Consider the following 26,534-nt stretch of genomic DNA (forward strand, 5'->3'; position numbering starts at 1 on the left):
TTTTCTTTTTGTCTGCGCAGCATGGACATTTGGATTGAAACGTTACAGTCAAGTAAATCCCCAATAAACATGAACTGTGCACCTAATCAAATCAACATATCCTATAGGTCAGGTCTGAGATAAACAACATGAATACCAAAAATGCAATTTTTGCACACATAAGAACAATTACGAGTCCCTCCTAAACTTTGCACGTTTTATTTCCACACTGATGGTTCCTTGCTAGCTCACTGAATCTTGCAGATGAGGGAAGAGGCAATGCAAAAATGGAAGAAATAAAAGAAAACATTTCAGCTCACGTGGAAACTTTAGTGATTGATAGTCTTCTTGAGTCTTTAGACATCACCTTTCAAATTTGTTGTCCTAATACATTAATTGAGACTTTCATTAAATCATCAGCAAATGGCTCTATGACAAAAACCCAGACACAAATTGTTCATCTGGTTGTTTATTCAGAATAACTTCAGATATATATTGCAAACGAGCAATGTACACACGAATTGTACTGCAACTTTGCTCAAACACTGAAGGTTGCCCAGAAAACAAACTTGCAATATTTCAATGTGCAAGAAGAAATAAACAATGAAAAAGATTTAATATGACTGTGATGACTATATGAAACCCGAGTGGATTTGATTATTTCCCAGCACTCTCATAAGTATACAGTAGGTCATAAAAAAAAACATGCCTCACTCAGAAAAATACATTTTAAAACAAATGCTCACTCCAAATGCGCAAAAGTAACCTGTTCCCTTGGCCTACGCTCGCTTTTTTTATCCATTCCCTGCTGTGCTGCAAACCATCTCAGTGCTTCTCGATGGGCTTGCAGAATATTGTGAGCTCTGTGCAGTGTAGTAACAAGACATTTACTGCATACTTTTGGTCACAAGCGGGAACGAGAATGACGGCTGAGGTAGAGAAGAAAAGGCAGAACAAAGGCAAAAGAAGGTGAGAAATAAATGTAGTGATCCTTTCAGGATATTGTGCATCTTAAGGAAAAGGCACTTGGAAAATTGGGAACCAAAGGCAAAAAAATACTGCAAACGGAAACGGTTTGGTTTCAGTTAAAATAAAGACACATAACTAAAAACAAAGAATAAGGCAGGCGAAGAAGAAAAGCCCTTAACATATTTGAAGAGGAAGTAGCCTCATCGGGTTAAAATACTTCACATTGGCAATCAAAATAATAGTGTTAAAACAAACAAACAAACAAACAAAAAAAGGCATCTCAAGCAGGCGTCTAAAAGTGATGCATAGCCTTTAGAGCAACATATGCCAGTCAGTGATTCAACTCGTACAAAAACCCTTCATAGTATAAACAGTATCATTGCTGGAGGCCTAACTTGTAGTGGTATTACATCCTTACACTCCAACTGGGTGGTGTGTCACATTATCTGATTACACAACAATAATAGTTGTGTTTTTTGTGTAGTCAAGGGATAACATCCTTGTGACCTGATAAACTGGTCTTTTAACAAACGTCTCTCAAGGGATAAATTGTGTTGGAGTGACTAGTTGTTGTACACCCAAAAGCACTCGGGGAGAAAAATACTGAGGAGTGGGAATGGAGTGCTTTTATGGTCAGTGGTCCGAGGCCAATATGGCTTAAGGAAAAAGGTTCCTGTATTCCTTGACCAATCTATTGGCTGTACTACAGCTCGAAGAGGGGAAAAAAACCCAACATATTTGTTTTGCATCGGAAAAAAAAAAGAACCTCCAGAGTCCTTCAGGCAAGTCTACTTCCAGCTTGTTAGTGGTGCGTTTACACAGATGAGGGCAGGGGTGTTATGGAGGATGACAGTGGTCATTGTCATATAAACGTTTATAAAAGTTCAGAGTTGTCCCTTTCTTTGCTCGATCCCAGTGCTGAAGTACACCATGCCCAAAAAGTTAAGGATATTGGATTTTTGGGTGAACTTTCAAGATGATCCGAATATGCATTACTGCCTTTAAACTTGTAGAGAGTCTCGGATTAAGTGCACAGACAATGGTTGGATAATGGCTATAATGCAGTTCAGATACATCCTGAAATCTCACCTCAAAGCCCAAGATCCCAAACTTTTTTTAAGTAGTGGATCAATGTCAGTGCTATGTAAAGATTCAACGGGGATGTTCTGCTCATGTAGTCGCCAGAGAATTTACTTCATATTGAAGGCCAGCAGGGGTCGCTCTTCCCTCCTCTGCCAGGGACTCTTCTTCTCCTCTCCATCTTCAGGTGGTGCGTCATCCTCTGGGGAGGCAGACAGCAGCGTGCAGTCGTTCCTGAGAGTCACGCCATAGTCGGGCTGCGTCATGGGAGGAGAAGCGGGTGAGGGGGAAGAAACTGATGGTGGTTCCGTGTGGATTTGTACGCTCTCAGCTTCTCCCTTGACAGACTGGATGGACCCCAAATTGCTGTCACGGGAGTTGTACTTGAAGGGCTCCTTTCTGCCCGTCCCCTCCAGATCGTCCACGTACACCAGCTGAGTGAAGGCTGTGGTTGGTGTTGTGCTCTTGGACGTCTCCTTTTCCATTTCTTGCTCCTCCTGCTCCACATCCCGTACCCTATGACCAGCTCTGGGCTCATTCAGGTCCACGCCGGAGTCTAAGCTGGCATCGTTGCCGCTGCCATGCCTCCGCCCGCTGCCTTGTGGGCCTCCTGCGCTTGTGGCGTTACTGTGGCAACCAGCCCGCTGGAGGTCAATGTAGGAATGGCGGATGTGAGCGTTAGAGCGGCCGTCCAGTGAGACGAACCAGGCTCTTGGGTGTGGCAGAGGCTTGCCTCCTCTGAGCTCCATTAACGTCTTTTCCGCCAATAGGGTGTCTTCGCTATTTATCTCCACCAGACCCGTTTCTCCGAGCGCTCCTGGAATGGACACCAGCTTCTCTTCTTCATCCTGCTTGGCAGGGCATGGCACGCAGTCTTTGGGGGTTTGTCCTGAGGACTGTGAGGCATTGAGCTCAGCCTGGATGGTCTCCAGGTCACTCTGCTCGTCCGTCTGCAGCAGGAGGGCCTGACCCGACAGGGGGTGCTCCCCAGGCAGGCGCATGTAGTGAGCGGGGATGACCAGTGTGGGCCGCACTCTCGGGTAGGTTTCACTACCACTTAGCAGGTCGACGGAGGCGCAGCACAGCAGCTGGCCCGGCCGGGCGAGCGAGGGGGGCCGCTCCAGGTGGTCAACGGAGCGGGAGAGAGGGTATTCAGGGGCTCTGCTCTCACTTCCCTCCCCTCTGGAGGGGGAGTGAGGGGGGGAAGAAGGGGAGATGACAACACCGCTCAGTTGATGTTCTGATAATTGGTCGTGCTTGGCTAGTGATAGTCTGTCGGATATGAGGTTGCCGGACGAGCAGACGGAGACATACGACTGACGGTACCCTCGGTCGGTTCCGCTCGATATGGCCGACTTGAACTGCATAGTCTCGGCCGACTGACGGTAGTCTCTACTGCGAGGTGTCAGATTGCCGAGGGATGAGCCGTGATGGCTGTTGCCCAGCGAAGAACGGCTGTGCTTGCTGTGCTGGATCAGGTTGTGCGTGTGGGGATCGTCACCGGGCTCGTAGGAGGACGGCTTCAGCATCGGTGTGGTCATGTCAGCCTCTGTCGCTGTGGAAACAAGCTCCAACTGCACCTGAGGAGAAAAATAGTCAACATGCAAATTGGAGATGAATTAGACTATATTTAAAATCCCAACCTGAATTCCCTGCTAAAGATAGAGTGAGGACAACCTAGCAGAGGAGTCCAAATACCAACCTCGTTGCTGATGAGGTTGAGGTGGGACATGGAGGTCGCTTGATCCCTCTTGTTGCCGTCCAAACCGGAGGACAGCGTGAGCTTACGGTGAGAGCTCCGAGGTTTCAAACAACGGCGTCTGCTCAACACAGACACAGAAAACAGGAACTGGTTCATGATACGTGATTATCCATCCATTTTCCAAACCGCTTAATCCTCACCAGGGTCGCGGGGGTGCTGGAGCCTATCCCAGCCGTCTTCGGGCAGTAGGCGGGGGACACCCTGAATCAGTTGCCAGCCAATCGCAGGGCACACAGAGACGAACAACCATCCACGCTCACATTCACACCTAGGGACAATTTAGAGCGTCCAATCAGCCTGCCATGCATGTTTTTGGAATACGGGAGGAAACCGGAGCACCCGGAGAAAACCCACGGAGGCCCGGCGAGAACATGCGTTTTAAGAAACAACACAGCCAAGCAGTCACAAAACGCATGCCATGTTTTGAAAGTGGCTAATCATTGTAAAACATGGCCGAAAAAATCAATATGAGACTCGCAGTTGCAAGGCAGAACTTCCCAGGCCTTATATTCGAGGTCCATATATTTTACTCATCATAGGGGTCCGTTTCAGCCTTGCTTTGTCTGGTCCTTCAGTGAGGACCTGTTTGCCATTGGTGACTCTGCCAGTGGTATAAAGCCTCAGACAACTTAGCTCCTAGGATCATTGGGATGGATACACAATCCCCTCCACTATGGGAAGGTGACTGCTCACAGTGGGGCACTCGGTAATAAAACAGGGCAAAGTGTCTATCACAGGGACAGATAAACGTCTTGAAAATCAAAAAAATGTAGCAGAGGTTAAGAAGACAAACCTGCAGTAGTACAGGAGGACGCAGAGCAAACACAGCAGAATGAGTGCCATGCCTCCAAGAATGGCCAGTAGAAACATAGTGTGGTACATGCTGATGTCTTTCACAACCAGTAGACCTATTGGAAGGACAAGAGGCAACCATGAAGTAAACAGAAAATTCCAAAACAACATGGCTAAGTATAAAACCGGTTTCTAAATCAATGTTGGGAGGAAATTTTTGAATTATACGATCTGAGGTATAATATGTGTCAAACCACAGTGACTCTTACCTGACTTAGGTGGCAACGTGGCGGCCACCCAGTATCCCAGCTGAGGAGCGATGTAGGTCAGGATAAGTTGGTTGTTCTCCCTCTGAACGTGGCCCCAACTGCTCTTAATCCAGGAACCTGCACAAACGCACATGATTACATCTTGGAGAGTATTTTATCATCAGTTCCCATGCACTGGAAATACCTTTAAGACCATTACACATGGATCCATTGACACATTTCAAGGACCAATACTCAAATGGGAGAGTATGTGCAAGAAATGCTCATTGAAACCTTGTTGAGGACGTTACCGTGGCACTACATCCCCACAGGGAGGCAGTATCCTACTAAAAGTCAGGGAGTCAAAAAGCCTGCAAAGCTTCAGCTGGCAAAGCTGGCAAAGGATGATGGCTTCCCATATATATTATATATATTGTGCATCATGCATAACAAGTCATTTGAACAAGATGGAAAAAAGAGGAACAATTAGCGACAATCTGTGTTTGTTGGAATATTAGGAAACACCAGCACTCATTGATGTCTCAGGAGAGAGGAAATCAAAGAGGATAGAGAAATTTCCAAAACATAGCAAAGGGGGGGCAAGACCAAAAGGGGACAAATGGAAGTAGAGATAATGGCGAGAAGAAAAGGGAGATACTATGTGACTCAGCACCTTCAGCAAAACACACACACACACGCACCAATAACTGAGTCATGTGACCAGCCCTGCCCGCACTCACCCTGGTTCTGTCTGATTCGTTTCCACGGAGGAGGCTTCCCTTGCCTGCCTCACTTGGTTAATATCAAAGATTCTTGGTGCCATGTTTCTTTACAACACGTGGTCAGCTAAGTGCATGCTTGCCGGATCTATTAATAAACAGAGGCTGGGCTGCAGCACTAGACAAACAGGTTTTCAAGTGATTAAGTGTGTGTGTGTGTGTGTGTGTGTGTTGGGAACCTTTTACCGTTCTCTTGTATTCCTCCAACCGTCTAAACCGTGTTTCCTTTATGTCCCCATTTCAACCGATGCATTACCACAAACAGGCGCATAGTTGCTCGGCGAAACTCAATCAGGTGTCAAGTGACTCTTGTTTTGTTATTTATTTGGCGCGGTTGCTAGGGAACGAGGGATGTAAGCCCACGGAGGGGTCTCGGGATGGCTTCTGTTGTGGAAATACTGCAAGCATGTGCGTAGGCTACAAACGTGCATGTGTTCTTTGCCATTTTAACAAAGTGCCTTTTGAAGCGTTGGATCTTTGAAACGAAAAAGCCATGGGATCCTCAGATGTTAGAATAAAGACTAACATCTATAATTTCCCTATGAAATGGTTGAAACAGTATCACACGGAGGTGCCTTGACATGCGAGTGACCCAACGAGCCTTTATTAGGCTGTTTTTTATGCTTTAACCCCAGAGCAAGAATTTGAGATGCAGATGCTTCTCATTTCCTATTCGGGGAAAAGTCAGCCATTAACGGGAATTTTCTCTGTTACCAGACACCATTGTTCACACATGGACATTATATTGTTTACTTATTTATTAATGCCAGCTGAATGCATTTGAACCAAGTTGCTGACCAAAACAGCAGCACACAGTTGAATTAAAGTTCGCAATGTATTGCCTAAACATTATCAAACAGACACCTTTTATCTGGACTATTTTAGGTGACTGTCTGCATCCATGTTTATGCTCTGGGTAGCCACGTGACATTTTTGTTCCACCCAGTCTGCTTGAGTTAGTGTTTTTTTGTTTGTTTGTTTTTTGCCGAATTTCACTGCAACTGCCCTTTTTGTTTGGTTTTCAATAACGTTTCACTTGACATAAATTGTACAAATAAAGGCCTCCCCCATCAGATGACTCCCCCTCTCCATCTGCAGTTGAGTAAATAAATGCCCCAGCCAGCCCTATTTGCTAAGGTGCACTATGCAAACACCGATCTATAGTGTGTAAGCAGCGTCCTTTGTAGATTATAATGTTCTGCAACAAGAGTTGTGGGAGCTGTTGAGTTTTCAAGCTTAGGCTAAGCATTGCAGACATGTCTGACTCAAAATGTGATGTCATAATTGACTCTCTGACCAGCATGTGCTGGTGTGTCACACTGCAGGGACTGCTGAAAACTAATGTGTGGGGCTGAGGGGGCTTGGGCTGTGTTTGCATAAACTTGCCTTGTGCAGTCAGATTTGAGATATGGCTGCTCGGTATGATACGGCTTAAGTGATACCAAGCTGACAGACATTAATAAGAGGAGCGAAACATGCAAAGCAACATCAGCCTATTGTGAAGAGGCACACCCACAATTGATCATTTTCAACATTCACTGGTTAAAAAGGGAATCATTTTTGTTATTCTGTGACACTAATAAACAAACGTATGTCCTGAAGCAGCAACATTCCAAATAAAGTCTGTGTGTATAAATAAAGTGTGAAGCAGAGAACATAAATTATATGCCAAACAAGATACAGTTTAGGCAGTTAAAAAGAAGTTGAAGTGGGATTTTTTTTAAAGCCAATTAATCGCAAAATGTTTCATAATTAATCACAATCAATCGCATTTTACAACTACAAATTTCTTCAAAGTTTATTGACTTGTCACTGGTTTGAAACAGGAGCGCCATTATTTTGCTCCCCACCCCCGGCCCCGCCCCACACCTCCCATAACGTTCAAAGGTTATACCGCAGTGATGGAGCAATTACTTTATATATGCTATATTATAGCACTTCAAAGGCAATGATTAATGCATCACAGCAATCCGCAAAAATGCATTGCTCCACCTCACCGCCAGTCTGTGATTTGGTCGCAGAGTACAAGCATGTGATTTGCATTTTCCTGCTTTTCCAGTTGACTGACTAAATCAGCCTTGACAGTAATTAAAATAAACATGTCTACAATGCAATGCTTTCAGGGAGGATGCGGATATTTATTTCTGAAAAATCTATACAAGACATCCGACCTCGTGCTTGGAACAGCAGAAAGCTTCCATCGGTGCGTGTGTGTTTCTGTCGGGACATACCCGAACGTGGGTCAAATCGCCAAGCGGAGACGTGATCATTTTCCTTCAGGCCACAGTCTGCAGGCAGGGGAACGGAGACTGTGATTGGCTCATTCACCTGCAGCTCCAGCCCGTCGCTGGCCAATAGGTGGACGGAGACGGCCGCCACAGGAGTCAGCTCTAGCCGCTTCTCTGCTCCTGTGAGGCGGGATAGGGTGAGGTGGGGGTTTCGTAACATAAAGCAACGTGGATAAAGGAGAGATGTCAGAAGGGTAAGACGGACAGGAAAGAAAACAAGGGAAGGGCAGGAAAGAAGGCGAAGAGTGGGGAAAAAAATGTGATGTTGAAGTGTCACAAAGCGTAAGTATGTCTGCTTGTAGGGAGTGGGGTGTCTTTTGAAGGCTATTTAAGCAGAAGGAGAAAGAAGCACACGCACACTTTTCAACCTTTGCAGATAACAATGACCAGGATGACTACAAATGGACTTAGATACATGCAAGATATGCTTTCAAAACTGTTTCCAACTCATTCTCGCTCATATGAAACACAACGCGGACGAGTATACTTGGAGCAAATCACATGAATTAAAAATAAATAAATACATCTTTTTTCTTTCAAACATTGTGCAACTATTCACATGGAACTTTGTGTACATGTCTGGCTTGACGGATTGTGCTGGCTTACAAACTAATGCATGTTTTATTACCAAATGTCAGCGTCACATAAACATGTCCGGTTGAGACAAATTTGCCGAATTTATATTTCTGATCTCAGCTTACAATTTAATTCCGGAAAAGATGTACAAAGAACAAAATAAGTTACCGTACTTCCTTTTTTTTACATTTGCAATTGAAAATGGAAACGATACGCGGTTTCTGCAGGCATGAGGCTGATGATGAATTGAAGCAAGCACACAGGGGATATTGTGTTTCAGAGGGTCTTATAGACTAGATGCTACTATCTCGCCTCTCCCCTCTACTTCCCAACTCAACTCCCACTCTTACTCCCACTCAGCAGCACTCCATTTTGTCATAATCCTCTTTTTGACCCTCTCGGTCTGTAGCACTTACCAGTGCCGTTGTCGGCAGGGACCCGCAGGTAGGGAAAGTGCTGGATCTCCGATGGGGAGTCGGCCACCGTGAGTAGTGCGGTCAAATTGGCATAGGAAGTGTTGACAGGAAGAGTCAAGGTTCGACGCTGGAAATGAACACTGGGCTGGCGCCTAAATCCTTGCAGGGGGACACGAATACTGATGTCATACACTTGTTTAGGGGGGGGGACAAAAACACATTAGAAGAAGCCGGTCTATCCATTTCCCAATATAACATTTTATTAGCTCTTATTTATACACTGAACACGGGGTTTTGTGTTTTCATTGCCCATTTTGCGTTATCATTTGCGCCCCATGGAGTTGGTTTTTTTTAAACATCAATTGTTCGTATTGTTTTTTTTTACTTTACATCAGGACATTGATCACTCCAACAATAAAGCAATTATTTGTTCTGTCGCCATGTCTTGCATCTGTTAAATGAATATCAATAAGATTTTATACATAGCAGAAATAGTAAACTGCTGTCTGGCTTGGCAAAGTGATATCACTGTGGTCCGACAGGACATTCCTGAGCTGTGAGCACATGCATCCAGCTGTGAAAGAGTGCTGGTATTTTTTTTTTTAGGTGATGATTCTGGACTGCACATTTGAAATCAAATATAGGTTGCGGTTACATTCTGTGACCTGGTCTGTCTATAAAGAAAAAACCTTGTTTCTTTTCATTTTGCATTCCCTTCTTCAACTCCTGCTCCCCACACCCCCTCGTGTTCCTCCTTCTGTTGGACACTTTTACCCATCCCCCAGTTTTCTCAACCTGCTCCACCCATATCCCCACTTTGCAGCACAGATTGGATCATCTTCCCCCTTTCCCCCTCCCCCCCTCCCTCCATTTCATTCTTTTTTTCCCTCTTGTGCCACACGCCAAGGTTTAACTCTCCCCAGGGCTCGCCTTGTCGAGACAAACATTTAGAAGCGTCTCAGACAGGACATAAACTACCCTGCGGGCAACAGTTTACATGTTAATGGTGTCTGTACACTTATTGTGCATCTGTGAAGTCCATGCTTTAAATGACTCCCTTGTCAGTTCAAAAATACAAAATAGTCAGCAAACAAAAGACAAATAATTTGATCTTGTCTGATTGAAAAACCCCCTTCTAATACAATTGCACACATATTCAAATGGTAATGACATTATTTGTTTGCAGAGCGGGGCGGGACTTAAAAATGAAATACTGAACACTTGAGACCCGTCTTGACAAGAGTCCCAGTAATAGGCAATAGGCAATGTTACGGTCAATGTAATACACTCATGTGGACAAAAACAAATAATAGTTTCATGTGCAAGCGACTCAGTAAGCTGCATTAATGTTCGTTATTTTTCGCAGAGGATAAAGAATATATGGCTCAGAGTTGTATTATATGATCCATCTAGCTGTGTTGATATTGACATGATATGGACATTCTTGCTGAAATATCTTCTGTTTAATGATTTATAAGACAGCACAGATAACAAACAGCACAGATGCTGTTTGTTATCCCGTCTATGGTGTTTTGCATTGTTTGCTAGCATTGGGCAAAGCGGGCTTTGTCCAAGTTAAAACTGATATAGTGTGTAGTTCTCTTCGTTAAGTTTACTTTGACACGAAAACGTCAATTGGGGCGGCATTAAACAGCTTTTTTGAAGTATTGTTGTGAAGTTACTTAGGTTGAGCTCACTTTGAACAGGCAACACTTTTATATTTAATTTTTGCCCACAACCTAAAGAAAAAAAAACTATTTCACAACCAACGGCTCATTGAAAGTCTTAAATTTTCTCCAAAATGGACAGAGTGACTAATAACTCGGATCGCCTTGTGTAAGAGTTCCAAAATCTGCTGTTGTTTGACTTCGATGAGGGGCCCGCTTGACTGACTGACGTTGTGCAGACACGCTGCTTATATGGAGGAAAGGCGGACTTAATTTAGGACAGCGTGCAGACGTTAAACTTGGAAGGGCGGGCGTGAAAGAGGACGCTGAAGGCTCGCCCACAGTAGATGTATACACAGTATATATATATATAGTATCTGGTACGTGCATTGTGCAAAACAACATTCCTAAATTGGCATCTATGAAGAGACACACTTACAAAGCACAGTTTAACTACCAAGCTACAAATTATGCTAGTGTGCATGCATGTTACCGTATTTTTTAAGATAGCGTACATTATACCATGCCTGCGTCCAATAATACAAAGAGTTTTGTGTATGAGTTAAAGACAGAAATGGCACCAGTAAATGACACTACGCCTTTTAATACGGTATGCCATATGGTCGTGAAAACACGGTAAATAAAACGACTGAATGACAGCTGGTATTTGAAAAACTCAGTCAGGACAGTATGAAAGGTCGCAATATTTATACCTGCAAACTCCCAGAAACTACTTTACTTACACTCAACAAGACATCGGGTTGGTTGGAAAACCCAAAATGGCGCTTGATTTACCTTGAAAATCCGACACGATCTCCACCACATCTTCATAGACTGTCAGAGTAGCGGCTCTCTCTGGTAGAAGATTCAGGCTAATGGAGGAAAACACTGGAAGATGGACAACAAGTGTACAGAATGCATTAACTGCTTCTACCTGACTATAACTCACTGATTACTATCAGCCATAACAAGTCATTAAAGCAACTTCGTACATTTTTAATTAAGCCTGCTTCCTGTCTGCAGCAGCACAGGACACAAGCCTGACTCGGCAAACTGCACTTCTTGTGTTCCTCTGCCTTCCTTCCTTTCACTCCTCCATTGTTCCTAACTGGTAAGCGTGATAAACCAATTGGCTGGCGTTCCCGTTGGTTTATAACACCCCCCAGCACCATCACCGCTACCACCACACACCCCTATTCCCTACCACAAAGCACTTTAACTCGCGCATGCTATCGCACGGCGACCCCTTTGGGAGATGAGCGCGTGTCTGTGAAAGGTTAAGCAACTCCCCTCACTAGCTTTTTGGCAGGGAGTAGAATAAATTAGCCATGAAGTGGGCCACTCGTTAGCTTACACACCTGGTATGAACCCACACATTCAACTGGCAGCACATGCGGTGGTGAGCAAGAAACCGGTCTGCTATATTTGACACGTACTAGGGAGGCGGGAGGGCGTCCACGGCACGGAGTTTGGAACGTATCCGTGTTTGGTTGCGGTGATGACCAGCGGGGTGCCCAGGCGGTATGGGAAGCGCAGGTAAACGTTGCCGTCTGCCAGTGAGGTTTCCGTGGTTACCAAAGTGTGGTTGGCAAAGAGCTGTATGGATGCTCCGTCCAGAGGCTGGTGAGTGCTGGCATCGCTGAGGCGGACCTTCAGAGTCACTTCTGCGAACACAAGACGACTAATCAGATTGCATGTCTTTTTGTTACTAGAGTCATCACAAGGCGCAAATGATATACAAATGCTGTACTACATGTTAATAGCATGAAATCAATGACTTAGACAGAAGTTTGGTTGGTTGTCCTGCCCTTTGCTTCCAGTCTGCAGAGAATGCATTCCACAACTCAACCTGGTGACAATTTCCTGGATTCCGACCAAAGTAACTTCCTCTCAAAAACAATGGACCGTTTCCCTTCATCAAACATGAACCGCTGCACACAAAAACAAAAACATCACTCAGAAAAAGCAGTTAATGTATGAAATAAAATCTTAGCAACACATGTCTCAGACTGTCATCGCTCTCGAGGGAGCTTAACATATGGAATCGAGGCCTAAAGACAATACAGTGAACCCGTTTATTGTGGCGAATACAATATATCCCTCCATTTGTTATCCAGAGACAATTTAAGAAAAGCTTTTTTTTTTAAATACCAGAGCCTTACTTCTCCCACAGTTTGTTATTAAAACTGAATTCTTAAATTCTTTAAGAATTATTAAAATGTAATCTACCGTTAAAATATATACAGTATATACAGTGTATATATATATATATTTTTTTTTTCTTAACATAACTTACTAAAAAGTACTTGCAGTGCTCAGTGTCAGAGTTTCACTCCATATCCGATGACCATAGATCACTCAGCTCGGCCTTTCTCAATGACCCCTTTATGAGCATATAATTTCCTGAAAACTATCATGACAAACAGTATTGATGTATTTTTTAATGCTGCTGATATTGTTAGCACATTTAAAAATGTGCATATTCTTTTTAAGAGCATTTTTTATCCTCAAGAATATTAAACATTGGCATTAAAATAGTGAATATTATTTCAGATAAATTAAAAAACATGTAGAGCAGAACACACCTCTATTTTCTTTGGTAGCGCTTGTTTGATCATTGGCTGCTGATTGACCCATGGTAACCTTTCAATTAGACTGAAAGGTTTTTCCACTCCCTGACCCTAATCATGCATACCTCCCCCATACTAAAGCACATCTGAATTTTGTCCGTTTCTTGTGAGCTCACCTTCCGCACTATGTACACAAACTCTGGATGAACGCCCCTCCCCCGTTCCAAGATCCCACGGTGGAACAGTTAACCACTCTGACAATGTTTGTGTGAGTTCAACCAGAGTCCACTCTGGGCCTAAAAACAGAGCTGCTCAAAATCATATACAGTATTTGTTGAGATCAAGTTTCTCCACACTGAGATTGGGCAAACTAAAAGCCTGACAACTTTGCCAGAGGTGTGGAGGGAAGATCAAGTCCCCTGTGCCCACTTTTTGACCTTTCCCTCCATTCTTCCCTCTCTTACATTTAAGCAAGCATGGCAGAGGCTTGGAAGAGCACAAAGAGAGCGCTGGAAACTCCAAACTGCATCTCCACTTGGTGAGTGTCACGACATCACTTCCTGTTCCATTCCCAGTGATCACTTGTTAGGGGTACCAGCTGCACTCACTTTAAAAAACACTCCCCTGGGAGAGCCCGGAATGACAGGCAAGAACTCACAAATGCAACACACCCCTCCCAGTTCTCATTCAATAAATCAGCAATGGGGTGACATCATTGTTAAACAAGCTAAGCATCGCCTCTGTGTTCTGTCATGGGGGGAAAAGGAAGCCCGAAGACCAACTACAAAGCAGAAGACCTTGCCCACTCCATATCATTGTGGATTTGAGCACCATATGGAGAAAAACATCATAGAAAGACTGTCCAATTATCACATGGAACAAACGGCAAGAGCTGCAAGATGGCAATGCGTGTTTGTTTAAGAGTACAAAAGAAAATGAGGGACACATGGGGAGAAAGAGTGGCAGAAAGAGTTTGACATAAGCATTTACTGGCATACTTACTGTTTTATATGTGTGGCCTGGATGTGGTATTCATTCAAGTAAATAGAATCATGACTTGTGTAACTACTCCGCTAGAATAGATTAGAGCTCGCAGTGGTTTATACCGCGAGTTCTTACAATTTTGGGTGACATCATTACTGAAGGAACTGAACTTTGTCGTAAACCGAGGAACCCCTCGTCATTAATGTACCGCATTTTCCGCACTATAAGGTGCACCTTCAATAAATGGCCTATTTTAAAACAGTTTTCATATATAGGGCGCACAGAATAGAAGCTACAATGGTGGCATTATGCATCCACTAGATGGAGCTATGTTAAAGGGAATACAATACAATATTGAATGCTTTTGAGTGCACCTTATAGTGCGGAAAAAACTTATTTACAAAAACAACTGAAAACACCATAAATTGGTGTCTGTGATATGTGAATGGAGACTTTGGTAACTGTTTTCAAAAGTTTCACACTTTCAAGCTCAGTAAAGCAGCTGTCATGCAAATGAACTGCCAAGACAACATAGTTCGTTTTAATCTGTTTCCAGTTTAAGCCTGTCCCGGATTCCAAAGTTTACAATTGGTGAAGTTGCTGCCTTTAAAGCGGCCGAGCCAACTTTTTTTTTGTACAACAAAGCTGACTGTGTCAAGCCAAACGGCTAACACAAACAAACCACCCTACTCTGCCTGAAGTTGTCCTGCACGCCCATTGACCTTGCTATGATCATACAAGCTGAAGCAAAAGGAATATTCTGTCCCTGTTCTAATGTTCAAATTAGGAGAGCGCGCAATAAATTAAAAATAATGATATTAACATTGTACTGCAACTGTGCTTTAGTGACAAAAAATGTTAAGCTACAACATATATTTGCTTGTTTGCTAACTGTATTAACATGTGTGTTGTTGTTTAACAATTTGCCCATGGACAAATCTAGTGAGGATAAGCAGTTTAGAAAATGGATGGATGTGTTGTGTGACTTGGAGGCTGCGGGGGTGATCTCCCCTTCGCCAATGACAATGGTTGTGTTTGCGTTGGTGCATTACATGGTGATGTCATATGTTGGACTCCAAGCGATATGAACTATGCAAGCATGGATCACGTTTTGAAGCTCCCAATACAATATGTTGCATTGTATGATTTTTTTGTTTTTAATCCACAAAAAGAACATGCAAGTTGCTCTGGAAAAAGGACGTGGGGGGATAATCATGACGAAAGTGTGGCTTCACTGAAAGTACCGGCAAGTTATCCACTGTCTGCCAATTGTGAAATTATAAATATGGTCACATAATGTTGTAATACGCAATATATGTGTACTGATAGCACATGGCTGTCGCAAACATGGAAGGTCACATGACTGATATCACCCTAATTTTTATGTTAATACTTGAGAATGTTCAGCTCTCGATCATATGATATGACACCCAGCACTAGTTCTAACATCAACTTCAAATACAGTTTAAAAAAAAAAGAAGAATTATTAGGCTACATAGGCTTCATTTCTAAACTATAAAACAAAATGTTATGAAGTAGATAGTAAGAGATCAAATTTTAGTTGGCTAAAATGTTCGCTGGACTGTTTTGAGGAAGGCACCATAATGTAAATTATCAACCAAAGTGATGATTTCAACCATATAGTTTTTTTTTCTAAACAAATGCAATCAAATATAGTACCTCTACTACCACAAGCCTCACCCGTCAGAGCTAACATTGGTGTGGCTTGTCATCCATTCTAGGTGTTCAATGAATTTTAATGCGTGCGATTGCCTGTTCAATCACCCAATTACCTTGGACGTGAGAGTACAGGATTATCAATCAAGGCATTATTTACAAAAATAGTTTTCACAGGTCACTTTTTTTTTATATGTTGCGACCACGCTATCAGTTATAGCACAGAGAAAGGACAAATAGTAGAGATTGTTTTCCTCATTAGGATTAAAAGAAAGGACAGATGGTTGATCCCATTAACTCAGCAGGGGACAGGGTGGTGTGCTTACATCATCAGGCCAGGTGATTGAGTGTCCCTTCTTCCTCTAGCCCGAATACATTCCACTTTGTTATTCATATTAAACAGAAGAATTTGTGAAACGTTGTGACTTTTGGACATGTCACTTAGATGACCTTAAATTATGTTTACACCAACATCTGGTGACGGATATCCAACTGGTGACATGATTTGATTGGTTGTTCACGTCCTAGCAAGAACCCATCAACTGTTTGCAGAAGTCATTGTGTTACAGATGATACGACATACCTGTTATGGGTAGCGGTACACTGATTGAGATATTTAGTGAAGGGTAAAACTCAGAGATGTTCGATACATTTTTGTTTCCAGACTGATTCCGGTATGAGTATTCACCCTTTGAGTTCTCACAAATCTCGAATTCCAATACCTCTAGTACTTTTGATAAATAAAATTTCATATAACTCAATGCAAATGAAATGTGAACAAAGACCTTTCTTTCCAACGCACTTGATGATTTGCTGATGTGTCCAAATTGCTGCAGTGTGAACCCCAACTGGGGTATTCCAATCCAATATCGATATTGGTTGGACATCAGCTAAAACTGTTTCTGATTATATCGGTCTAAATCCAAAATTGCCGATATTATGACTCCTATACAAAAATGTGACTATTCCAGACTCTGCAAAAAAAAATATTCTGAATGTACCGAAGTCAACTTGAATTGTCATTTTGCACTTCAAAGAGTAAAATTGTTTTTAAATGACTTTGTTACGGTTATTTCCCAGGGTCCTTTAATGCATTTTGTATTAAATCCAAATTCATATTCTCATGCTTGAGGTTGAATTTATGAAAGCAAATGTTTGGAAGGATTGTCCTTTCTTCTTTCTACATACATTCTTGCTGCTGGAGGCTGTAAATTTCCCCAGTGTGGGACGAATAAAGGATATCTTATCTTATTTTCTCATACATACTGTTGCTGACTATTGTTCTTTGAATAGTATCACTTGATCAAGTCTCTTCTAAAAATCCATCAATCTACCCATTTTTTAAATCCGCGTATCCTCACGAGGGTGCTGGAGCCTATTCCAGCTGTCTCCGGGCAGTAGGCGGGGTACAACCTGAATTTGCTGCAAGCCAATCGCAGGGCACACGTAGAAGAACAACCATTCGCACTCACACACACACCTCAGGACGATTTAGAGCATTGTTGTCAAACTGAGGTCCTCAAGGGCTATTTTCCCGCATTTTTCCATCTCACTCTTTTGCAACACACTTGATTCAAATGATCACCTCATCAGCAAGGTCTGCAGAAGCCTGTTATCGATCCTGTTCATTTGAATCAAGTGTGTTGCAACGAGGAGAGATGCAAAGCATGCAAGACTGCAGTTTGACACCTGTCATTTAGAGTGTTCCATTAATCTGCCGTGCATGTTTTTGGAATGGGTGAGGAAACTGGAGAACCCAGAGGAAACCCACGCAGGCATAGGGAGAACATGCAAACTCCACACAACATGGCCGGGGCCAGAATCGAACCATATACCTCTGCACTGTGAGGCGCGCATGCCACCCCTCTTCTAACATTTATATCCATCCATCCATTTTCCAATTCGCTTTATCCTCACAAGGGTCGCGAGATGTCTTCGGGCAGTAGGCGGGGGACACCCTGAACCTGTTACCAGCCAATCGCAGGGCACACAGAGATGAACAATCATCCGTGCTCACACTCACACCTCGGGACAAAAGTGTTCAATCAGCCTGCCATGCATGTTATGGGAAAGCGGGAGGAAACCAGAGTACCCGGAGAAAACCCACGCAGGCACTGGGAGAACATGCCGGAGCCGGGATCAAACCCACGACCTCTGCACTGTGAGGTTGACGCGCTTACCACTGGATCACCGGGATGTCGCATTTAGATCCAAAAAATAAAATAAAAGCATGTATCATTCCATCTGATATTAGATCGATACGTTTTCATTATCAGTTTAATATCACTCACTACTTTCAAGAGTAAACCTTCGTCCTGTTTACATTCCTGCAAACATCGCTGAACAATAGAAAAGGGTGATGTCACACGGTTTGAAGTGTGGTTAGTGATCTTGGAATGTTTAGGAATGAGAAAGGAAGCACAACATATTTTCATACAAGAGAATTATAAACTTTTTGACTAAAATGCAGCTACTCACATGGTCACGGTTGAAATCGCTTGCTGTCTGTCATGTTTCCAATGTCAAAAATGGGTCTTAAGCAATATCACATGGTAAACTAAATGTAAATAAGGTAAACTGTTGCATTTGATTGGCCACATCTTCTAAGCAGGAGTTAACTTGCAAGTGCATTTTGGTGAATGAGAAGCTTTGACAACATGACTTTCTTTTGATCAAGAAATAAAGCAGCAGGTCACCATCCTCAGATCAGCACAATAAGATTGGACACCTCAGTCATTGCCTCCCAAATAAAATAAATAGATAAACAAACCAAAATAGACATAGTTACAAGTTTCGCTCCATCAAAGGGAGATGACTTGTAGGCTGATCACAAAGCTGGACGTGAAGCAAAAACTGAACAAGTTTTCTCAGCCTCCAGCTAGCCTTGCTAACATAAGCTAGCTAAGTTTGCGTCCTATCAGCATCCCGCCAGGCTAGCGGTACCATTAGCCTCCGAAACTACGAGCCACTCGCTTTCTTTAGAAGGGTCAAAGTGGACCAAGATGTTCGGCCTGAGTCTTTACCTTCCTCCGACGTTTTGCTGGAGCCTTCTGAAACGAGCAATCCGAGAACGAAGAATACGAGCACGGTGGTCCAACTCCCTACACCTTCCAAAGCCCGCATCATTGCAGATGGGAATATCAACGGCAAAAGAAATAAAAAAAATTAAAAAGCAAAGCAGCTCCAGAATCTCTTTGGCTTTGACAAACTCAACAAACGCCCACTTCGGCGTTTTCTCCGATTAGTCGGTAAAGGCGGCGCCACTCCATGTTTAGCAGAATCAGCAGTACCAAATTAAAGCGTTTTTTTTGTCTCCCGTGGCGCATCCACACCCCCTCTGCTTAGCTCTCTTTTTCATCGACAAGTCAGGGTCAGAGAGAGAGGCAGCCCTGAGCCTCAGAGCCACATGCCCTCCCCAAAAAACAGCACCAACAGGCGGCTACATCCAACGGATGTCAGCCTCGCTGACGTTTAAAGAACTCCGTCGCCCCTTGCTGGCAGAACGCAGTGTTCTACACACTCGTCATTTTTATCCTGGGATCGTTCAAATCCTGTTAAAACTTTTTACTCTGAATTCTCAAACAAGGTAGAAGTAGAAGTTCTATCTCCCATCAGTGGTTTCATCTAAAGTGGATGTTGTGGAGGCCCATGAAAATCAGTGATTTCATCCCAAGTGTGTGCTATCTTAGTGTTGAACACACCAATCCTGGACACTTACAACTTTATTTAGTAATATTCATTCATTCATTCATTCATTCATTCATTCATCTTCCGTACCGCTTCATCCTCACGAGGGTCGCGGGGGGTGCTGGAGCCTATCCCAGCTGTCTTCGGGCAGTAGGCGGAGGACACCCTGAATCGGTTGCCAGCCAATCGCAGGGCATATTTAGTAATATTTTTACCAATATTATTTTTTAGAAAAGTTCTCAATTTAGAGTCGGTGTAGTGTAGGGTCTGGTACATGTGGAAAATTTGAACGCCATTTTGTTTTTGTGGCAATAGAAGCCCATCAAATTCATTGATATCATCCGAAGTGAATGTAAGACTGTATTAGGCGTTGTAAACGCTAATGTTGGACTCTTTCAATTTAATACATTACATTTTTTTGCCAATCGGATTTTTCTTGAAATGTCTATTTTGGCACATGAAAAAAAATCTTTCATTAAATAATAAAAATGACACTTCATTCGATACATGTCAAATATTGCAGTAATATCGATATCGCTATATTCAATACAATCACATACTGAATGTTTTTCCAATATCGAGCAGCCCGAGTGCGCGAGAACAGCCAATTCAAGACAAACAGGAGACAGAATGTTTTTATTGAGCACAGCCCCCGCCCCCCTCCCCGACATATCTTGAATGCAGTGCTCAAGAAAGCAGATGTCATTACTCAACTAGTAATGCCGAGGGAGATGAGAAAAGAGAACCGGTGTCACCAACCTTGCCCACGTACTTAAAAAATGTGAATTCTCTGAACTGTTTTTAATCAAGATAGAAAAGAATATACAGTATTTGTTATACGTCTTTTGAATACTTGAAGACCTTTTTAGTGGAAAACAGTAGTGCATGCGGTGGAGACACACAATCTCCAGTGGTCTTCGCATAAAATGAGTTTGATCCCCCTGATGTGGAACACGAGAAAAGCAGCGCCTTTACCCATGCAAAACATTGGAAAACGTTGCCATCTACAGTCGAGAACGGATAATTACGGTCTTTTAAGGCGGAGCGCAGAGCTGAAAAAAACGGGGACGCGAAGGTGTCGCCAATTTGAGCCTTGCGAGCCGCCCGCCGCTACCACCACCTCCACAACTCTACTCCCATAATCCCAATTCCAATTTAATATAAATACATTCTACACCCCAATCGTCTTTGTGTGTGTGGATAAATAAAGGATTGATACTTAAATGCAACGCACGACAACGATGAAACTTGAAATAACTTTCATGTGCGTAGTAAGACAGCTTTCTTTCCGGATGACAACTATTTTCCAGATGAAATTGGGTATTTCTGGCCAGAAATTTGCAAAACGTGTGCCAATCTTGTATATTTGAAGCCATATATTTTCTGAAATTTGGAATTAATTTCGAGACTGCACCGTGGGATTTCTTTCACTGGCATTACTGACACGCCTCAAAATTCAAAGCTATTTACACCGTTGCGGCTTCACTTTCAGTTTACTAACGTCCAAGGTATCGATGGTTCAGAGTCAATTGTGGTCGCTCCAACACCGCCATGCATACCCTCTCATCACTGTGTCTTTGCCTGGTGTTCTTCCATGCAGGTGAGTGCATTTTAAATATACTACAGAATATTGTTTGTGCGGAACTACAGCGGCCACAGTATTGCTCCAGCACTAGTGAGCCTTTTTAAACATGAACTCTCAGAATAAACAATGACATATCTAACTGGAAGTCCATGAGGAATACTCAAAATTGAATTCTCGCTCTTTATAAGATAAGATATCCTTTATTTATATAGGATATATGTATATGCATATGTATGTGTGTGTGTGTGTATATATATATATATATATATATATATATATATATATATATATATATATATATATATATATATATATATATATATATATATATATATATATATGTGTGTGCGTGTGTATTTTTATTTACCGGTATTTGCTTGCTTTTTTGGGTGGGGATGGGGGGTTATAGGCAGAGTACTGAACCGGTTAGCAGCCAACCGCAGGGGTAATACAGTATACACCTTTATTTATCTATTTATTTTTTAATGCACGCGTTTTTTTCTTTTTATGTTACAGATGCTCAATTTGGCTATGGCCAAATGCAATGCCAGGGGATGTCCAGTGATGATGCCATTTTAACAGAAAAAATCTACTTTAACAAGATGCTTTATCTCCAATACAACAGCAGCGGAGGAAAGGTTATTGGCCACACAAAGTCAGGAAGGGCAATTGCAGACATTCTCAACAGTGACGCTTTATTGAAAGAGCAAAAAAGACATCTACAACAATGCAAGTCATGGATCACGGCTGCATATAGCACTTTAACAAAGAAAGGTGATCTGTTTTAACCTTTAGATTATATGATAACAAGCACTGGATCATAGCAATCAATCATCAAAATAAGCATACCTGTCAACTCATACGGTTTAGCCATAGTTGATACGGATTTTGTGGTGAATCTTACACATATGGCCGTATCGCACAAATCATACGGATTCTGAAAACAGGTAGTTCCGTTTGCTTTTGCCCAGAATGGTACTAGTCTACTCGAATGCTTTCATTTCCAGTAAATCAGATTTACAATAAATATCATTGACAATTTCGTGGGTTTTTTCTGCAGTTATTTTGACATATAAAATGCTTTGGATTTTTTAATTTATAAGGATTTTTTGCTCTTTATAAGGATATTTTTTGGTAGTTTATACAAGTTGGCGCTCCGAAAAGTTGACAGGTATAAATGAGATCCACCAAGTTTGAGATGAGTCTGGCTTGAAAGAACCTCATCAAAAACATTTGGGGTGAACTCCAACCGTGATCGTGTGATAACAATGCCCTCTCTCAGGTTCAAGTGACTTTTAACTTCACAGTCACATCATGTGGTCTTCTGAGTGGAAGCTGCAAAGGGGAGACGAACATAGTTTCACTTCCTCTCACCTCCTCCACGATACGTCTCAGTTCCATAGTTCACCATTATTTCGTTGTCACTTGTGATGGTTTTCACAATTTTGCAGTTGAGCCGAAGGTTCGAATGCGATTAACCGAGGCGCAGGCGGACAGCGAGCATCCAGCGACCCTCGTCTGCAGCGTGTACAATTTCTATCCAAAGGACATCTTGGTGACATGGCTCAAGAACGGCGAGAAGGTTACGTCTAAAGTGACGTCCACCGAATCCCTACCCAATGGCAATTGGCTCTATCAGAGGCACTCATATTTGGAGTACACGCCGACGCACTGGGACAAAATCAGCTGCGTGGTGGAGCACTCCAGCCTCGAGAAGCCGAGGATTTATGACTGGGGTATGTAAATAGATTTGTCATATCAGGTTTGATTACGAAAATTAACACAAGCTGAATGCCATTGAACTGGTCAATTCTGAAAAATAAAAATAAAAATAGAGTTGGCTGTCATGTAAAGGTTAATTTAACCTATTACACATATGTCTCAGCCAATCAGATGGCTGGTTAGAGAGGTGTTCCAGGTGAGTTGAATATTGACAGAGTAAAGTTTAAAAGCAAGTCTCTCTCTTTCTCTCTCTCTCTTTTTTCCCCGCTATTTCAATATACAATAATGTAACGTTACGCTGGTATTTTCAGAGGCCATGCCAGAGTCTGTGAGGAATAAGTTCATATTAGGAACAATGGGTCTAATTGTGGGTGTGGTTTCTTCATCTGCTGGCCTGATTTACTACAGAAGTAACATGCCTGGTAAGTGATTGATGTAAATTAAGATGAAAAATGCTCATTTTAAAATGCTAAAAAAATGCTAAAATACTTTAGACTGACTTGGCCAAGGGACGAGAATTTTTATTTCTTGTTGCTACCAGGCACTAACATTTTCATTATTTTCTTTTGGATTTCCTAAAAACCAATGTGAAATTGCAACCTTGTACACTGTGTAAAAAAATATTGTATATGAGACCACTTGCATCAATTAATTATGGCAATTCAACAGAACAGTCATGTTTTCCCATTTTCAACAAAAATCTATTCAATGATATTATACACCAGCTGAAGCTGTGTGATATGTTCTATTTCTTTCTTTCCAGGGCAAGTGAGAGCGTCGACAAGTGGTGACAGAAGAGACGTCCAGTCAGGGGAGAGAGAGGAGGCTGAGACTCAAATCTATAACCAAGAGTAAATAAAATAATAGTGCTAAATATTTTTTTTCAATTTTAGTTCTTTGTTCTGTGCCTTGTAATTTTCTTTTCAAATCCAATAAAATCCATGAGTTTATTCACTCTGTCAAAACGGCTGGAATTGTTGTTTTTGATGTTTAATAATGCTTATTAATAATAATCATCATCATCAAACATTTTATTTGTGTAGCGCTTTAAACAATATTCAAAGACGCTTTACTGTCATGTTTGTCTGTTTGCTATGTTGTCATCCCTAGCTGGAGTGAAGGGCGTTTCCCTCCAGCAGGCCCACCTGTTCCGCATTTACCAATCAAGCCTGCCATGAATTTAAGCCCCGCCAAACTGCCCAGTCAGTTGTCGGATGATTGATCTTGGTCGCTGTTGTCCTTCAAGTGTTGTATTCTAGACCTCTTTACAGCTTACATAGTCACTGTTATTTTGTCATACAACTTTGTATTTTCATTATTCCTTTTTATCGATCTTGATCTTTGGTTTCGCATGATTGGACTTGTGATATTTCCGTTGTGTAGTCTCGGTGTTCACTTCTACCTTAACCTTTGCAAGCACTTTTTGTTTTATGCATATTTCTTTCTTGGCTCCTTGTGACCAGCAATTACAGTTTGTACTTTGTTGGTGCGCATTTCTGTTATAGTTTTGTTATCGTACTTTGTCTGAACCTGAATTTCTGGAATCCAAAACATTATTTGGTTTGATTTTGAACCTGACATTTGCAAAGTCAAATTATCTTTGATGCCAAACTTGATTGTTTTTTTTTCAATTACACAAGATAAAGAAATGTGTACTATTTCTGGAGGGGGAATTCTTCTGAAAGTTCTTATATACTGTATATATATATATATATATATACACAGTATATATTGGGGCTGTGTTATTTTTTGCGAAACATGTTTCAATCCCCTGCTACCAACAACATTTTACTTAGAAAAACATTAACACATTTGTTTATCAGAGATACCCCTTTAAACCTTCAGAAGATTAAACTGATACAACTGGTTTGGTGGAATTTTTTTCACTTGCATGGTACGTTCCATTTACCGAAAATGAAATTCAGATTAGAAGCACTGTACCCGAGAAACCGCCTGAATTGCCACGCCTCCAAGTGTCACCTTTCAGCTATTGTGGCAGTAGTTTTGCTTTTCTCTCAGTTCACTTTTTGACATCCTGCATAGAAACTTCATCATTTATCTTTGCCTGTTTTTTTCCGTGCGGGTGAGTGTATTTTAAACACACTACAGAATGTCGTGTATTTAGAATTCACGCTCCAAAATATAATTGCTACAAAACTGGTGACCACAGACTTGACCCGTGGGGATTTGTTTTTAACACAAACTCTGAGACAGTATTAAACAAGAACAAATCAAACTTGAATTCCAGGGGCAATACGCAAGATTTTACATGTTTGTTTGTTTGTTTATTGAACATAAAACATATACAGTAATAATTTGACAGAAAATAAGGTAGATAAAAAGTAAAAAGAAAATCAGTCTTCATTCAACACAGTTATTATGTTCAAGGGAGTAGGATGAAGTAAAAAAACTTATCTAGTCCTACCCCGTTATGTGTTTATATCTACTAAATCATTTTTATATCAATCAGAAAAGAAAAAGTAAGAAGTCTCCATTAAGGCTCATACTTTACCCTTAACCGTGATATTTTCACAACTTTTGGTTTGTATCGGGATTATATACATCCTCACCCTGGCACTCTTGTGTCAATTTTCTCTTGTATTCATAATGGATATTTCAATACCTTTCTCTATTTATCAACTTAGTTCTTATTTATCATTATATTTAATGTTTAGAATTTATAATTTTAACTCTGATTGATGTAGGTTGTTTGTACTATTTTTTTGAATTTGTTTTTGAAATCAGCAAGCGATTTACTCATTTTTAGGTCAGTTTCGAGATTATTCCACATATTAACACCTTTGCTAGATACACTTCTTTGCTTGATGTTTGTTCTTGTTTTGAGTTTTTTGAATAAGTTGGTACCTCATAATTCATAGTTGCTTTCTCGAATTTCAAAAAACTTCTGAATGTTTTGGCAGAGCAGGTTATTGTGTGCTTTGTACATTAATTGGGCGATTTTAAAGTCAACCAGGTCATAAAATTTCATCGTATTTAATTTGATAAATAGTGGATTTGTGGGTTCCGTATATTTTGATCTATTAATAATTCGAATTGCTTTTTTTTGTAGTTTGAGAATAGGGAGTGTGTTTGTTTTGCAGACATTTCCCCATATTTCCACACAGTAGGTCATGTATGGTAATAATAATGAAGTGTATAATGTGTACAAAGATCTCTTATTTAGCACTTCCTTGGTTTTGTAGAGGATCCCTACGGTCTTGGCTATTTTTCTTTTTACGTTATCTATATGTGGTTTCCAACATAGTTTTGAGTCTATTACTAATCCGAGAAACTTGGTTTCATACGCTCTTTCTATTTCAATTGAGTTTACCATAATTTTAGCTTGGTGTTTGATTGGTCTTGTGCCAAAAACAATTGACTTCGATTTTTTCAGGTTAAGTGACAATTTATTTCTGTCGAACCAGTTTTTTAATTTGTTTAATTCGTTTTCTACGGTTGTCAGGAGCTGTTTCAGATTTATTCCAGAACAGTAGAAAGTTGTATCATCAGCAAATAGGACACATTTAAATACTTTTGAGACCTTGCAGATATCATTTATATATAAGATGAATAGTTTTGGACCAAGCACTGACCCCTGAGGAACTCCGTGAGTGATTTTCAGTTGATTCGTTTTTTATTGTTGAGTTGCACGTACTGATATCTGTTTTCTAAATAACTTTTTATCCATTTATAAGCTACACCTCTAATGCCATATCTTTCTAGTTTTTTCAATAATATATTGTGATCTATTGT

At 41.5% G+C, this 26,534-nt stretch overlaps 2 protein-coding genes across 3 annotated transcripts; one reads left to right on the plus strand and one right to left on the minus strand.

Moving 5' to 3' along the window:
* Nucleotides 1-432: 432 nt before the first annotated feature.
* Nucleotides 433-19,249, minus strand: fam171a1 (family with sequence similarity 171 member A1). Of its 2 annotated transcripts, none has more exons than XM_052065818.1 (9): nt 18,811-19,249; nt 11,993-12,220; nt 11,352-11,444; nt 8,890-9,048; nt 7,841-8,017; nt 4,852-4,968; nt 4,584-4,698; nt 3,731-3,848; nt 433-3,608 (listed from the first exon to the last, which is right to left on the minus strand). In XM_052065818.1, exons 1-9 carry the CDS (start codon nt 18,911-18,913, stop codon nt 2,139-2,141), a joined length of 2,580 nt encoding a protein of 859 aa, XP_051921778.1. In that variant the 5' UTR covers nt 18,914-19,249; the 3' UTR covers nt 433-2,138. The 2 variants fall into 2 exon arrangements, with proteins under 2 accessions (XP_051921778.1, XP_051921779.1); XM_052065819.1 differs by lacking the exon at nt 18,811-19,249 and adding an exon at nt 13,142-13,445.
* A 1,443-nt stretch (nt 19,250-20,692) lies between these two features.
* On the plus strand, nt 20,693-24,407 carry LOC127600925 (rano class II histocompatibility antigen, A beta chain-like). The gene is made up of 6 exons (XM_052065843.1): nt 20,693-21,074; nt 21,576-21,833; nt 22,511-22,795; nt 23,093-23,203; nt 23,545-23,632; nt 23,892-24,407. Exons 1-6 carry the CDS (start codon nt 21,026-21,028, stop codon nt 24,001-24,003), a joined length of 903 nt encoding a protein of 300 aa, XP_051921803.1. The 5' UTR covers nt 20,693-21,025; the 3' UTR covers nt 24,004-24,407.
* The last annotated feature ends 2,127 nt before the right edge of the window (nt 24,408-26,534 follow it).

This window comes from Hippocampus zosterae, chromosome 5, assembly GCF_025434085.1.
Source record: "Hippocampus zosterae strain Florida chromosome 5, ASM2543408v3, whole genome shotgun sequence".
NCBI lineage: Eukaryota > Metazoa > Chordata > Actinopteri > Syngnathiformes > Syngnathidae > Hippocampus > Hippocampus zosterae.

Coding starts and splice junctions, on each gene's coding strand:
- LOC127600925 (XM_052065843.1), top strand. CDS start 21,026: ATGCATACCCTCTCATCACTGTGTCTTTGCCTGGTGTTCTTCCATGCA. Junction 22,796..23,092: donor GCCGAGGATTTATGACTGGG/GTATGTAAATAG, acceptor TGGTATTTTCAG/AGGCCATGCCAGAGTCTGTG. Junction 23,204..23,544: donor CTACAGAAGTAACATGCCTG/GTAAGTGATTGA, acceptor CTTTCTTTCCAG/GGCAAGTGAGAGCGTCGACA.
- fam171a1 (XM_052065818.1), bottom strand. CDS start 18,913: ATGATGCGGGCTTTGGAAGGTGTAGGGAGTTGGACCACCGTGCTCGTA. Junction 8,018..8,889: donor CCCTGCCGACAACGGCACTG/GTAAGTGCTACA, acceptor CCCGCCTCACAG/GAGCAGAGAAGCGGCTAGAG. Junction 4,969..7,840: donor GCGATTTGACCCACGTTCGG/GTATGTCCCGAC, acceptor GCGTTTGTGCAG/GTTCCTGGATTAAGAGCAGT.